Raw genomic sequence first — 15,705 nt, forward strand, 5'->3', positions numbered from 1 at the left:
CCGTGGCGGGCGGGGATAAGGCCGGGGCCCCGAGGGCGGGAGGCGGCGCAGGGCGGGGGGAGCGGGCGTGGGCTCAGCGTGCGAGCCGGAGCATGGCGGGCCCGGGGATGCCAAACACCGGAGGTGGGGCCATCATTTGTTTTGAGGGTAGAGAAAGATTACTTGGGGGCTACAATGAGCCCAGCACCATGGGAGCAACTCCAGCATCTCAACATTTCCCATGGGCTCCATGCCCATGGCTTACGAGGCTGCAGACCCAGCTGGTCAAAGGCCCAGCCCTGCCTCCCATTTCAGTGGAGGAAAGAGGAAGAATTTTGTCAGGGCTCAACCTGAAATGACCTTTTGCCATTTCTGATTCTTCTCCCAGCATTGGAGAGGAGCAGCATCTCTGTGCCTGCCACCCGCTGGCCCTTGGAATGCACACATGAGCCCAGCTATCACTTCAGGTGAACCCAAGTGGCCGCGTCAGTTTGACAGGGCGGCTGTTGTTTCACTGTTGCATTTCTTGGCTTGTTACAGCCCCTCCTGCCTGTACTACAGCCTGTGCTTGAAGACACAAAACTGCCATGATGCCTGGAGGAAAGGCATCAAAAGCTTGACAAAGGCTGAAGGGAACACTCTGATTACCCCTTTTCCCAAGAGGGTTCTTTAGCTGAAGTTGCTAACCAGGACCAGCCTTGACACCCCCGCATGGCTTTGTGGTGCTTTTATTTCTCGTGTGAGGAACGAGACAACTCTTAGAAAAATTAAAATAATTTATTAAAAACAGAAAAATTGAAAAATTACAAAAATTAGAAAACTATAAAAATTTGGGGTCCTAGTGGCTCAGGAGGTATGCCCCAGGAGCGCAGGGATTAGAGATCTTCAGGCTTAGACAGCACTGGACCTCTGGTGGAAGAACTTGCAGTGCTGGGCTGACTTTTAGCTAATCCAAAAGTCAAGGAAAAACTATTAAAAGCTCCTTAATAGGAGTAAGGCTTTAACACCCAGCACTGGCGTCCACTACATCTAATCTGCAGTGATCTCTGCGCTTGCTCTGAAGCGTGCCTTAAAAAAATATTAACATACATCTCATACATCTTAAAACATTTGTAGAAGTATACAATGAACATGGGAAAAATAACTCTTATCGTGTACAAGTGGCTTACAGTTTGAAAAGGGGTTTTAACTGGGAAACTTTTAACTGGGGGATTTTTAACTGGGAATGGTGCAAATAAACTGCTTTGAACCATTTAGAACACTAATAACAGAACTTGATTTCTGTACCCGGGCTGATGGGTTAATTTTAACATTCGATTAAAACATATTTAACTCAAAATTAACTAATTAAAGCACTTAACATGCAAAGACCAAGCTAATTAGGGATTTCAGGTATGACACTCGAGTCCTCAGTCCTGCGTGGGACTCGGTCACCGGGCGCTGCAGAGGCTCCGGCAAGGCATCAAAGACGCCTGCCCCGCACCCAAGGGTGGCGCAAGATCTCCTCCAGCGCTGGCCTGTCCGCGGGGTGCTTGGACAAACACCAGCGGATCAGATGTTGGCACTCTGGGGAGAGAAGCCAGAAAGCGCCCGTCACTTGCAGAAGGCTCCTGCCCAGCTGCTCCCGGCGCCCGCAGGGCCCGGGCCGTGCTGCGTGTGCTCAGAGCTGTGCCGGCCTCCCGGCTGACTCTGCCCTTTGCGGGACAGCGGCACGGCAGGACACGCGCCACCTCCTTCAGCCGAGCGGGCCACGCCGACCCCGTGGTCACGGGCCGCCGCCTGCGGCCAGCCCTTGAGGGCAGATCGACCTCCCGCGCAGCTGCGTGAGGGCCACGCTGGGCTGCGCGGTGCCATCTGCCAAAGCCTGCCTTCTTGAGGCCGGACACCAACCTGGAGAGACCTGCTGCCAGAAGAAGAGCTGCCCCGACACGATGGCACGGTCCTCCTGGAAGGGCATGTTCCCGCAGACCATGACGTACAGCAGCACGCCCAGGGACCAGATGGTCGCCGAATGGCCGTGGTAGCAGCCAAGGCAGATCCACTCGGGCGGGCTGTACATGTGTGTTCCTAGGGGACACAGGCGGCGCTGTCCAGGCGCAGGCTGCTGCCTTCCAGAGCCTGGTGCCAGCCTCCTGGCGGAAGCAGGGGCTGCGCCGGTGGCCACAACTTCCCCCCGGGGCCGCCCGGCGTCCCCCAGCCAATTGGCCAAAGCCAGGAAACCATTCTGCGAGGCAAACAAGGCCAGCGGAGCAGCCCAAGCCCTTGCGGGCCTGCCAAGCCGAGCGGCCGGGGCCTGGCTTTGGCAGCCCCCCTCTGTGGGCAGGGCCGGCAGCCGGCTCCTGGGGCACAGCATCTGGCCCGTGCCAAAGGGCAGCCAGCAGCCGGCTGAATGCCGCACCCTGCAGCCCAGGAGGGAACGGGGCCGTGCAGTGCCGGGCACTGGGAGCGGGGCCCGGCCTGTGGGCTCACCGGCAAATCGCGTGAAGGCCTGCTCCTGGAGGAAGGTGCCGCAGCCGAAGTCGATGAGCTTCAGGTCGCCACTCTCCGGGTCCACGAGGAGGTTCTCCGGCTTGATGTCCCGGTGCAGGACGCCGCAGGCGGTGCAGTGCCGCACGGCCTCCAGCACCTGGCAGAAAAGCCAGCGCGCCATCTCCTCGCACAGGAACCCCTGCTCCAGCAGGAAGGCCAGGAGATCCTGCGATGACTCCGGACGCTCCATCACCAGCAGGAAGCTGTCAGGCAGCTCAAACCAGTCGAGGAGCTGGATGATGTTGTGGCAGCCAGAGCCCACCTTCTCCATGAGCACAATCTCCATGGGAACACGGGTGCCGTCGGGCTGTGAGGAGGAGACAGTGCCTGCAGCAGGCCTGATGCCGCCCTGTGGCTGCGCTGCCCCGTGCCTGGGATGCCCCAGTGCCCCCCCTCGGGCAGCCTCCCTGGTGCTTGGGCTTCCTCCCGCCCAGGGGATGCTTGGGGGGTGCCCCCGTGCCCGGCCCCACCTCCGGTGTTTGGCATCCCCGGGCCCGCCATGCTCCGGCTCGCACGCTGAGCCCACGCCCGCTCCCCCCGCCCTGCGCCGCCTCCCGCCCTCGGGGCCCCGGCCTTATCCCCGCCCGCCACGGCCCGCTCTGTCGCGGTGGCCCCGCTCACTCACCAGCTCGTACCACTGCAGGACGCTCTCCCGGGCCACGCGTTTGATGGCCACCTGCAAGGCCACGAGAGACGGGGCTGAGCTCAAGCCCTGCCCCGCCCCGCCCCGCCCCTGGCCCTCCTCCCGCGCCCCGCCGTCCCGGCCACCTACCGGGCTCCCGTCCGAGAGGCGGATGCCCGAGAAAACGGTGCCGAAGCCACCGCTGCCCAGCTGCGGGCCCAGCTGGTACAGCTCCTGCAGCTTCTTCTTTTGCCCTGCGACCGAGACCGAGCCATCAGCCTTGCGCCCAGGGCCCCCCCGGCCGAGTGCCCGCGAGTGAAGCGGGCCGAGCCAGCGCGGGCCACGTTGCTCTGACCTGCTTGCTGCTGCGCGCCGGGCAGCGGCCACCGCCTTGCAGCCGTCGGGCTGGCGAGCGGCAGAGCTGGGGCAGGGGAGCGCGCAGAGGCGGCTGCAGGAGCCGGAGGGCAGCGGGGCAGGGCGGCACCGTCGCTGTCCCGGGCGTCGTGGGCTGGACTCTGCTGTTGAGGACGGCCGGGGCTACAGCCCGAGGACTCGCACAGGGGGGTGTCAGGAGCAGCTGCAAACCAGCGAGGGGTTTTTTGAAGCCGTGGCATCAGAAGCACTGGAAGCAGCCAGGGACTCGGCTGCTCTCAAGGGCCCTGGCCTGGCCTGGGCATGCCCCTCAAGAGCCCTGGGAGAGCCTCAGACAGCTCCTCACAAGATCTCACCTGCTACCAAAAAGGCCTTCGTGGTAGTCGGTGGCCGTCTCGGAGCAGCTTCCTGGAGATGGAGGGACCTCCTGGGTGTCTTGAGGGTCGTTTCCGCCACCAGGCACGGGCTGTTGCCAGCTGGCACAGCCGGCACAGCGTCCTGGGAGCTGTGGGCCGGCAACTGCTGGCTCCAGCTCACTCGCTGCTCTGCCACCTGCTCCTGAGAAGGCTCCCCTGGATCGGGCTGGGCTCCCACTTGGACTCCTGGGCTTTCCGTGGCAACGTCAGTTGTCAGGGTTGCGCCCGTGTTGTCGAAGTCCCTGAGTCCAAGGGAGCTGGGAGACCTGTGCACAGGCTCTGCACCTTCTGCAGGCTGACAGGTCTCACTGAGCGTCTGCGGGGGATGGAGGCTGTCAGAGATAGCGGACGCTCCTGGCAGGATGGAGGATCTCTGACAGCCTGAGCTTCTTGCCTGGGTGGCGGGTCTCTGATGGTGTGCCGTCCTTGCAGGGCTTGAGGCTCTCCCAGGGATGGAGAATCTTGCTGGGAGCAGCCTCTTGAAGGGATGGAGGCTCCTGGAGGAGCTGGACGAGCCACAGCAGGGCAGGTGGCCTCGCTTCAGCAGCTCCTCCAGTTCTTTCCACAACGCCTGCCACATCCCAGAGTAGAGCGGCACCCATGTCCCATTGCGAGCCCAGAGCAGCAGCATCAGTTCCTGCAGCTCCTGGGCCACTGCCACGCAGGGGCCGCAGCTGCAGGGGCTGTGCAGGGGGCTCGCGGGAGCACGTGGCCGCTTGCCAGGGGTCGCCCGAGGCCTGGAGGACCTGGGAGCCGCAGGGGCTCCTCGCTTCCTCCGTGAGCCTCTGGGCTGCACCCCGGGGCGCTTGCGCCTCTTCGCTGTCCTTGTCTGCCGCCTCCGTGGTTGCCAGTGGCCAACGGCCCACCAGACAGCCACAGTGGCCAGCAGCAGGACAAGCACAATGACCGGGACAACACCGTCACACATGGCTCCGGCACGTCCCATCGCGACTGCACTGGCAGCTGCAGGTGCTGGCCCGTGTTACACAGCGATTGCGCGGTGATGTCACAGTGCTGTGGGCCAGGACAGCCGTGTGACATCCCAGCCCTGCCTCTCGCCAGCGCTCAGCCCCTTTGTGCCGTCACAGCCCTGGGCCCACCTCAGGGAGCAGCAGAACCAGCTCATGCCTAAGGATGCACATGGCCACAAAAAGCCTGGCAGTAAGACCAGGAGCTCAGCCTGCTGCAGCGAATCGTTCCCTGCAGCAAGTGGCACATCAGGAAGAGTGCTGCTGCCACCAGTGTCAAGCCCATGGCTCCCAGGACGCTGCAGCGGTACCAACTGGCAACACCCACTACTCTGTGCCTGAGAAGATCTTCCAGAGACAAAGGGAGTTGAAGTTCCTGTGTCTCTGGGGAGCTCTCCTGAGCTGGCTGTCGAGGGCAGGAAGAGTTTTGTGTAACAGCTCACCGACTTCTGCCTTGCCTCTGTTCTAAACAAGTCAGGATTTCCCAAGGAGCGCTCATGGTGCTCCCACTGCTCTGGTTTTGACGGGCATAGGGTTCCCTTTTTCCCACTTGCTGGCACACGCTGGGTTCAGCTTCACGATGGGAATGCTGTGGATCAAACAGGGGTGGTTTGGTTTCTGCTGAGCAGGGCTTGCCCTCTTCAAGGACTTTGCAGTGTCCCTTGGTACAGTGCATGTTTTCCACTGGGAAGGGAGGGAGGAGTATTGAAGACAGAGGCAAAGAATGCATTAAACACCTGTGCTGTGTCCCTGTCCCTGTTTGTGAGGTGACCATCTGTATTGGGTTGACCCTGAGTTGATGGACAGTCTTTAAGACCAATTACGCTTCTCACAATTTACATATTTAAACTGCACAGAAAGGCGGGACTTCCCCTTTGGTCGGAGCTCGCTTGCTGGGAGGTGGGGGTTCCGGAGCCTCCCGGCCCCGCCGGGCCGGGCCGGGCCGGGGCCACTGCCCCTTTCCCCCTTTCCCAACGCTGTGGCACGGACCCTGGGTGGCTGGGGGGGGACTGCTTCAGAGCCACAGGCAGCTAAAACCAGCCATGGACTGCTCACAGCTAAAACCAGCCATGGAGTGCTCACAGCTAAAACCAGCCATGGAGTGCTCACAGCTAAACCCATCCAGCGCGGCTTCTGGGGAACGGCGGGTCCCTCTCCTCTCCATGCGGAGCCGGCGGAGTCAACGGGAGCCGGCAGAGCCTCCTGTCCGCAGCCAGCACACTTCGTGCTGAACTGAAGAAGACACCACGCAGCCAGCAGCACAGAGGGAGCGAGGCTTTCCCCACCGTAAAGGCCGAACAAGAACACCCTTCAGCATGGCGGCGTCAGAGTCAGAGAGAAAGAGAAGTGAGTCCCGTGGGACGGAGCTGGAAATGGCGGCGGGAGAAAAGAGGGCGGTGCCGCGATTCTGGCGCGCAGCTTAAAAGAAACCTTCTTGCATGCCGTGGTAAGAAACTGTAATACCACAAACTGTTTGTCTCTTTAATCCATTTGAAGAACATGGGGGGATGGAGTATCTTCGTGTGCCTGTGAAGATTGTGAAGAATGCCCGATGCCAGGCTATATAGTAGTAAGAGGCTGTTAGAGACTTGTGGCGAAGAAGAGCCTTTGTGTGCAGGCCAAAAGAACTTATCCTTAAAAAAGATGAATAACCCCATGTGATGGCCCATGTTTTGCAGTGTGAAGGAACTGTGAGATTTTTCATGGGAGAGATGTTCTACACACAGCAGATTGATTGTTTCCGGGCGGATCTGCTGTTAGTGGCAGTTTGGGAACCACGTGCAACTGAAGGAAAAACCCTTTTTTCCCTTAAGCATAAGAGAGAGACTTTTCAAGAACTGGAACGCTGACTAACATCCCATGTTCTGTTATCCCTTGTGTGAGCTAGGTAAAAGGAGAGAAGTGCTGGGGGGGGGGGGGATTTGCTTTAATTTTGTTTTGTTATTGTCTCTTTACTTTTAATTCTATTAGTAATAAAACTCTTTCATTGTACTGCAACTGTTTAAGGTTTGTGCCTGCTTTGCTTTTCTCCTAATTCTTATCTCACAGAAGGAAAATGAGTAAGTAATGAATATTTTGAACCAAAACCACTACATTTAATTGGTGTTTTCTGCCCGGTTTTCGAACTCAACCCGCTACACCATCCACATCCTGGAAGGGGACAATATTATTTCTACAATGTTTCTTTCCATGAATATATTTTAAAACACTCCTTTTATTGTGCCCCACATTTCTGGCCACCTTCCTCTCCAGCTGAGCTTTCACCGCACCAAAGTTCTCCCTACAGTGGCAAGGAACATCTCTGTGGAAGGAATGAGAAGGAGGCGTCTTTACAAACTATCTGTGGGCCTGATGGTAGATAAAGCCAGATACTGATAGGTGAAAGAAGCAAAGGGAGGAACCATAAACTCCATAGGAATTCCACTAATTGACACAGACTGTTACTCACCCAAGACTCTGCTAATCCCTGGATTTAGAGAAAAAGAACAGAGACACGAGGAAAAGAATGGGGGTGGGGGGGGTACACATTAGAAAGGGGGTTTGTATTAAGCCATTCGGGAAGTCTGTACCTCTCAAGTACCTCAGCCAGTGGGGAAAGAGAGAGGGAAATGCAACTGGGAAATTAGGAGAAAAAGGAAGCTGCGTCCTCTATCAACTTGAGAGATCCCGTGGGAAATGCCCATGACCTCTCCCTTTATTCGATTAAAGGAACAGGACTGCTCTGTCTCTTGATTGGACATAAACCTGTGGTGTTTGAGGACTCATTTTCCTGACATCCGTATTCTTCTTGTGACCTTGCTTCCACTGGGCACACAGCTTCCTTTTCCATCCTCTTTCCCAGAGAAGATGCCTTCTGCGTCGCCTGCTTGGCTTCCGACATTTGGGAATCGCCTGCTCCTGTGCCCTTAGGAGGTGATGTTTCAAAATTGACCAGCACTGATGGACCCCAGCACCTGCAAAAACATTGTCCCTGGAGACCCTGCTTACCAGTTCCCTGAGCAGTCTGAAGTCTGCTCTCCTCATGCCCCGAGCTGAGGTTTTGCTGGCCCTTTTCCTCTTGTCACAGGTTTGAAACTCGATTTATCTGTGGTCGCTGTGGCCAAGACGGCCGCCAGTCCCCACCTGGCTCAGGGCACGTGGGACTCAGACGGCGGCCTGGCTCCAGGGGGGCTGAGCTGGAGAGTCCTGGGCTGTGGGGGGCTTCCCCCTTTCCTGGGAGGAGACTCCCTGGGGAGGAAGAAGGGTCTGGCATGAGCCACAAGGCCCCTGGCCAAGGGACGGTAGCGGGGGACGTGTCCGTAGCGGATGCCGTCTGGGAGGAGCTGTGGCAAGGAGTGGGTGTGGGGCTGGGGGTGTCACAGAGCTCAGAGAGGGTGTTCCCGCAGCCCAGCAGGCAGAAAGCCCGTGGCTCACAGCAGGAGCCAAGTTCCAGGTCACCAGGAACAGCCCCCTCCCTCACCAGTGCTCCCAGCCTCCCACAAAGGTTCCTTATGCCCACGGGTGCTGCCAAGGTTCCCCATGGGAACAGGGCTGGACACCCTAAAAAGGGGGGTCAACACCCCAGGGCCAAAGCCAGCGCAGGGGGGAATGAGTGGGATGAGTGTGAGAGGACCACCTCTACCCCTCCCATCCCGCACCAGGGAGCAGGGACCTTCCCGGGACAGCTCCAGGAGGATCTTCAGGACCATCCTTGCCTGGGACAGGGCTGCCAAGGAGATCCAGGAGGGATCAGTGTCCAGCTCTGTGTCCTGGGACACCCTGCGCCCTGTTCCCCACAGCCCTGATTTTCACGAAGGAGCCACAGGAGCCTCCTGGCCATTGATGGATTTTTCTTTCAGGAATTCGCTGTGGAGCTCGTTTGTCTTTTTTTTCCTCTTTCTGAGCTCCTGTAAATACGGCATGGAGCCGGAAGGGGCGGGGCGGGGCGGGGCGGGGCGGAGAAGAGCCAGCCGGGGAAGTCTTGAGGGGTTCTGTGTCTCTGGCAGCCTGCTTTCCTCCTCTCCCTTCCGTGGAGGTGTGGGCTGGCAACGGAGCATCTTCCCCGGGTGGCCGCGGTGCCCCGGATCCCTGCCCTGAGGGGAGGGCCAACACTGGGCGTCTCTGGCCTGCCCCACGCAGCCAGGGTGTCCCACAGAGCCCCTCCCAAGGCCTGCTCTTGGCCGCCAGGGGCCTAATTAGTGAGGTATTAAGGAGGGAGGAGCTAAGGGCGCTAATTAGGGAGGGGAGGGCGGGGAGCCGTTCCCAGCCGAGGGGGCGTGGCCAGGGCCTCGGCGGCGCCGAGGGGGCGTGGTCGGAGCGGGGGCGGGGCCAGCGCTGAGGGGAAAAAGGGCGGGAAAAGGCTGGGTGCTGCTGAGGGGAAGCGTCGGGAAGGAGGGGACGGAGGGGATATCGTTGGGAAAAAGGGAGACACAAGAGCTCTTGGGGGCCTGAAACCACTAACAGTGGTGGAGGGGAGCCCAACACGCTCCTCCTATGTATCCCTGTCCTTTACCCAGGGGAAGCCGTGGCTAAAATCCCGGAAAAACAGTGCTGTGGATCCAAGGAATCAGAAGCAGGATCTGTGTGGAGGGTGTCCCTCACGGGAGGCACAGGAATCGAGCTGCGCGAGGCTGGGGCAGGAGGGTCACGCCCAGCAGAGAAGGGGGACCCTCTGTCCATGCCAAGGCCCAGGGCAGCCCTATCCCGGGAAGCGCGCAGGGAGCGGACCCTTGAGCCGCTGCACGTTCGCGCTGCCCTCGCTCAGCCGGGAGCCCCCTCGTTGCCCAGGGGGAGCTGGTGGCAGTGGGGAGTGGGAGAGGGAAAGATCTGTCCTACACCTCCATGGCTGCGGCGCTGCCAAAGGTGAAGAGCGTCAGAGAACTGCCAAACAAGATCCTCCAGCAGGAAAGGCAGATGTTGGCAGCTCCAGGGAATTCCCTGAGGTCGGCAGTGGAGGAGCAGGATGAGGAAGATCTCCACGCTTGCGATACTTCTGGCAAGAGCCTCCATCCCTGCCAGAGCCTCAGTGAGGGCTTCCAGAGCACAGACGGAGGAAGGAAGGCCTTTGGACAGGTGCAAGGTATGAATGGTGCACGGTCCCCAGTCGTGGTGTGAGCAGAAACATTTCTTCCAAGCATCTCTGGCTTTTAGAATAGTTTCACTCTCAGGTTCGAATAGCGTGAGCCTGGACAGCCAATAGTCTAAATGTTCCAATGTCTGCTACCCAATACTAGACACGAACTCATGTCTCTCATGGCAACATCAGGCTTTTTCCCTAAGCCAAGTGCTGGAAGGGGAATTTCTTCTGCAAAACTACTGTGCTTCTGCTGCTTGTTCCATTTTAGAAAGTTTCCTCCGTCGCCCCTGCCTTGATTGAATAGTCCTTTCTCTTCTAACTAGAAGCTCCAGGTTCTCTTCTTACAAGTTGTCTTTGTTTTCTTTGCCCACAGACAGGAGTCCCTGCTCCCCCAGAGCCACGTCCATCTGCAGAACCTGCTTGTGGCTGAGGATGCAGATGGCCAGGAAAGGCCTGGAAGTAAACGCAGAGGTCAGGCCAGTGCCAGATGTCTGGGAGCTACTGGACAAGTGTCCCAGTAGCAAGAGTCTTGGAGCTACTAATTGTCAGCGCAGCGCTCCCGTGGCACTGTGGCTGTTCCAAGGAGGGAACACTCCGTGCTTTGCAGCAGACATGATCCACATGAAACCAAGGAGGTTCCTCCATCTTCAGGAAGCTCCCCTGACATGGCTTCTGACTTCCAGGAAAATGTTGACGGATGGCGGTCAGATCTTCTTAGGAGCATGTGTGTTAAATGGATTTGGATTTTCCCAGAGAACTGTCTGAGTGTTCCCACTGTTCTGGATTTGAGTGGGATTCCTTTCTTCCCAGCAACTGGCACAGCGCTGCCTTTGCATGCAGGATGGGAATGCTGTGGATCACAGGTGGATAGTTTGGTTGTTGCTAAGCAGGGCTTGCCCTCCTCAAGGACTCTGCAGGGTCCTAGAAGCCCCTGCATGTGCCATACTCTGCTGTCGAGGAGGTGCCAAAGAGCCTGGAGGGATCATGTCCAGGACAGCCGACCCAGACTGGCCAGAGGGATATTCCAGACCGCAGGATGTCCTGCTGAGTCTAACAACTGGGGAAGCTGGTCAGGAGAGGCTGAACCCTGGTGGGATTGACTGGGCATCAGGCAGAGGGTGCTGAGCACTTGTGGTGGGGATCACTGCTCTGACCTGGGCTTTGGTCCTCTGGCTCATTTCTCCCCTTCTTGTTCTTCTTCCTCCTTCTTCTTGTTTGTCTGCACCTCCCTGGTTTTCTTCTCCTCCTTCTTCTCCTTCCAGGTCTTATTCTCAGTCTTTTTATTTATCTTCTCTTCCTAATTTTTTTCCTCCTTTGTTTTTATTGCTCTTTTTTCCTTTTCTCTTTTCTCTTTTTCCGGAGCACTAAATCAGGATGTTGATGGAGGTCTCTGGTTCTGTTCCCAACAGGGCAGCCATTTGGCGCAGCCCATGAACGCGGCCTCGGAGTCCATGGAGGTGTAGGACAGGTCCTTGTTGTCCGCTTCTTTCCCTCTCCCCACTGCCACCAGCTCCCCCTGGGCAACGAGGGGGCTCCCGGCTGAGCGAGGGCAGCGCGAACGTGCAGCGGCTCAAGGATCCGCTCCCTGCGCGCTTCCCGGGATAGGGCTGCCCTGGGCCTTGGCATGGACAGAGGGTCCCCCTTCTCTGCTGGGCGTGACCCTCCTGCCCCAGCCTCGCTCAGCTCGATTCCTGTGCCTCCCGTGAGGGACACCCTCCACACAGATCCTGCTTCTGATTCCTTGGATCCACAGCACCGTTTTTCCGGGATTTTAGCCACGGCTTCCCCTGGGTAAGGGGCTGGGCTATGCAGGGGGGAGTGTGCTGGGCTTTCTCAGGACAGCGTTAATGGTTTCAGGCCCCCAAGAGCTCTCGTGTCTCCCTTTTCCCCACCAATATCCCTCTGTCCCCTCCTTCCCGACATTTGCTGCCATCACTTCATCCCCCGTCCCTGCCGCTCCTTCCTCCGCAGCGGGGTCTCCTCACGCTCTTTCCCTGCCCCAGCACGGGGGGCTGAGCCCACTGGAGCTTGTCCAACTGTCCTAGAGTCCCTTTTGGCATCTGCACGTCCCTGCACAGCTCCTTTGGATGCTGCCTTCCCCTGGGAAGGTGTCCTTGTTTATAACGAGGCGTGAAATGAAACTATAGAGATGATTTTAAAAATTGATATTTTATTGAAAGCATTGCCCTTAGAGTTCTCCTAGAGACCGCACAAAAAACAGTTTTCTCTCAGATTCTCATGGCTTTTTCAGCAAATCATATTCAATATATACCTTAATGATTGAGCCTAGGGCAAAGTGTTCATTTAGAATACAGAGGTTATTCTACAGTAATTTCTCCTCTGAGCAGTCAGCCAAGTCTCTGACTCTGGCAAAAGACTGATGGTCCAGAAGGAAGCACTCATCTTCCAATGGGAGAATTTGCACTCGGACAAGTTTTCCCAGAAGAATTATTTCAGCATATGTTTTCTGCAGCCAAGCACTGCTTTGTTCTGCGGATCTCAGGAAACGCTACCACAGCTGTCAATACCGACAGATTTGCAAGTAGCGGTTGCAAGCAGCATTACCTAATGGCCCAGTGCAGGGGCGTAGAATTCAAATCTCCACCGAGCTGATCCACTACTGCACCTTTGGAAATGTAGTAGCTGTGTAATAGCAACACAGGAAGGTCAGGAACAGGCACAATAAAATAGCAAAACATGATACGAATGGTAACACAGCTAAAGGAGTAAATGACTCCTAATAAAAAATTCACTAGAGAAGCAAACGGACAGAAGTGCTTTTGCAGTAAATGACACTGTTTCAAGAAAATGCTGAAGAAACAATACAGTCTTTAGCAAGGTACTTCTAAGATCAGCTTTCACCTTTGTTAAAAAAACCCACGAAAATAAAATTATTTCATGCAATACATGATTTCACATCTGAAGAAACCGCACTGTCTTTACATTCCAGTGACATCGACGCAAAGCTAAGCGCATCAAAATTTGAATTCTACCCTTTTCTTCTCAGGCACCGGCTTCCTTTTCCAGTACAAAAGCAACAAAGTGATTATAGGTAACAGTGGCAGAATACGCTCTGTTACTGTCACAGGGACTCCCGGCTTACTTCACCAGCTCCTGTCTGTTGTTTGTTGCTGCCCAGTGAAGAAGAGTCACATTTTCTTTGTCTGGTTGGCAAACATCGTATCCTGCTTCTACCAATTCTTTGCATCGCTCTAGCATTCCATACCTTAAACGAGGGGAAAAAAAAAAAAAAAAAATCAATTTACTTATCATCTCTTCAGTATTCTCCAGTCTGGAAACAGTTGCATCCTAGAGGAAAAACACATATGAGAAAGATCACCCAGCAGCTCCTACTTGAGCAAATTCCACATTGCATTCAATGGAAGGCTTGTAAAAAGAATGAGGCTGTGCCTTGATGAGAAGTTTCTATTTAAAGAAAGCTGCTTGGAATGCTTTTATTCACAATAGCAACTGTAAGTGACTTCTCTTCTTCCACTACTGGGAGAAAACGAAACTATAAACGTTTCCTTTGTAAAATATCCAGCCTGGCTCACATTTGAGGACACTCCCATCCATTGCAACACTTTGCACCCTCAGAATATGTACTTACTGTGTAGCCTTGACAATATCACAGCTGCTGGGGTCTTCAGCAACGGGATATGGGCCTGGGAGACCTTGCTCTCCACGGGCGCTCTGCCTGTTGTGCATATGGGGTCGATGAGGCCCGTGGCAATGGCTTGTACACTGTCAGTTAACAAAACAATTATTAACCGCTGGTATTTATCGGCTGCACACCACACACACCGCCCTCTTTACCAGAAGCACTCACTGTGTGTGTCAGCTTCTGTCAATACAAACGAAGAGGTTAATTCAAAGCACGGGTAAAACCACCTGGCAAGAGACCAATCCTTCTATTCAGCAGCCTGCAGAGCTGGTTCCCGACACAGCAGCCTCAGCCACAACAGCGCTGCCACACCAGAACCAACAGCTACGGCCTTGCGGAGGGTTTTAAACGCACTTGGGAGCCGCAGTGCCGCCCGTGCAGCCTGAAAGCCCATGCGAGGCAACAGACGAGGCACACGCAGGGCAGGACGCGGACGGCTCTTGCCCGGCAGCGCCCGCCAGACCCCGGCGGCACCGCGGCCCGGCCCTCGCCGCCTGCCAGGGGCCCGCGGCCGCGCTCCGCACCCCCGGCCCGGGCAGCGCCGGGTCCCAGCCCCGCTCCAGCCCCGGCACTGCCCGCGGGCTCCCCGCTCACCGCCGGGCCGCTGCCCGCCATCCCCGCGGCCCCGCAGCTTCCTGCTCCCGCTTCCTGGGCACGCCTGCGGGGCGGGGCCGGGCACTCACGGCCCGGGCGGGGCGGGACCGGGGAAGCCCAGGGGAGCCATTCCTGAGCTGCCCCGGCCGCTGCGGAGCCGCTTGGGCGGGTAGATCGGCGGCTGCCAGGCTTGTTGAGCTGTGCCTGAAATGGCTCCTTCCCTTTTACCGAGGCAGCCACAGCGAAAAACTCTCTCGTTTTCGCACAGGATCCCCCCGGCTTGTGTCAGACAAGGACCCTTTTCTGCTGGCGAAGTTTTCGGGGGGTTGTGCCTCTGCAGCTGGAAGCGGTCCCTTGGTGAAGGCTCTGGAGCACAAGTCTGATGAGGAGCGGCTGAGGGAGCTGGGGGGGCTCAGCCTGGAGAAAAGGAGGTACAAGGGGGACCTCCTGGCTCTCCACAATTCCCTGCAAGGAGTAGTGCCACCTCCTTGCTGGCACGGTTGCCACAGGAGTTCAAGGCCATTTGGGAGCGTTTCCACCCGTGGCCGAGCCCCAGTGTCCCCTCATAATGAGCGCAGGGTGAGGGAGGAGCTGCCATTTTAGGGCAGTCTGTGAGGGGCAAGTGGTCACCCCGCGAAGAAATGGGGATAACCTGGGAAAACGCCCACAGGTGTCAAACACCCACAAGCTTCCCAGGTGAGGTGGGACCCTGGCAGCCCCCAGAGCGATGCCAGCTCCTCTGGCCTGAGGACAAACCCCGGCATGGGGTGACCGGAGACCGCCAGCTCTCGATGGCTCTGGGCCTGGGCAGAGCAGGGAAGGGCCTGAGGTGTCCCAGGGCTGTGGAGGACATGGGGGCCTCCTGCTCCTGGAGGAAACGTGCCATGGCTCTTGGAGAATTGGAAGTCATCACTCACAGGCCATCAGAAAAGGGGTAATTATCACCCCCAGCTCAGCCCCCAGACCAGGGCTGACACACAGGACTCTCGCCATCCCCTCACAGCGGGGTCCTGGCTGGAAGGATCACAGCTCAGGTCAGGCCTTCAGGTAGAGGCTTGGAGAGCCATTCAAGGCACAAGAGGGTCAGCAGCCCAAATAAAAGGGAAGAAAATTGAAAGAGCAGGCACATTTATGAATCGTGCCAAAACCGGGCCAGGAGACACTTCAGAGACAGAGTCAGAGAAGTGGGTATTTGCTTTATTCCGCACGCCGGGTGTGTGGGGATCGCTCCTCCAAACACGCACACCGGTGCTCCCTACAACACAGTATTATGGGTTAAATTATGAGTATTCATCACATTCCTTGGGACAGGCATGGTTGTACAAATGATTTCTCGGGAGTCATTAATATCATTAGCATACGGGTCCCGCATGCGCTGTGTGTCCTGGTGGTCGCACTGAGGAAGGCCTCTCCTCTTCCTCGGGGGTCTTTCTGACGAAGACCACTAGTCCTCCTCACAGTGCACTTTTCAGCTTTCTCCCTGGGCATGCGTAGTCCTTTGAGGA

At 57.1% G+C, this 15,705-nt stretch overlaps 1 protein-coding gene and 1 long non-coding RNA gene across 2 annotated transcripts; both read right to left on the reverse strand.

The window, feature by feature from the left end:
- Positions 1–1,441: 1,441 nt before the first annotated feature.
- On the reverse strand, positions 1,442–3,343 carry LOC309574617 (serine/threonine-protein kinase pim-1-like; the record flags this gene model as incomplete). The annotated part of the gene is made up of 5 exons (XM_082284398.1): positions 3,281–3,343; positions 3,134–3,184; positions 2,449–2,815; positions 1,870–2,046; positions 1,442–1,545 (listed from the first exon to the last, which is right to left on the reverse strand). The coding sequence occupies exons 3-5, from the start codon at positions 2,792–2,794 to the stop codon at positions 1,442–1,444; spliced, it is 627 nt and encodes a 208-aa protein (XP_082140524.1). The 5' UTR covers positions 2,795–2,815; positions 3,134–3,184; positions 3,281–3,343.
- Positions 3,344–12,591: 9,248 nt separating this feature from the next.
- On the reverse strand, positions 12,592–14,226 carry LOC309573936. The gene is made up of 3 exons (XR_014226476.1): positions 14,201–14,226; positions 13,553–13,686; positions 12,592–13,168 (listed from the first exon to the last, which is right to left on the reverse strand). It is a non-coding gene; the product is annotated as an uncharacterized lncRNA (long non-coding RNA).
- Positions 14,227–15,705: the final 1,479 nt, after the last annotated feature.

Source organism: Coloeus monedula, assembly GCF_965178545.1.
Source record: "Coloeus monedula genome assembly, chromosome: 6".
Classification (NCBI taxonomy): domain Eukaryota; kingdom Metazoa; phylum Chordata; class Aves; order Passeriformes; family Corvidae; genus Coloeus; species Coloeus monedula.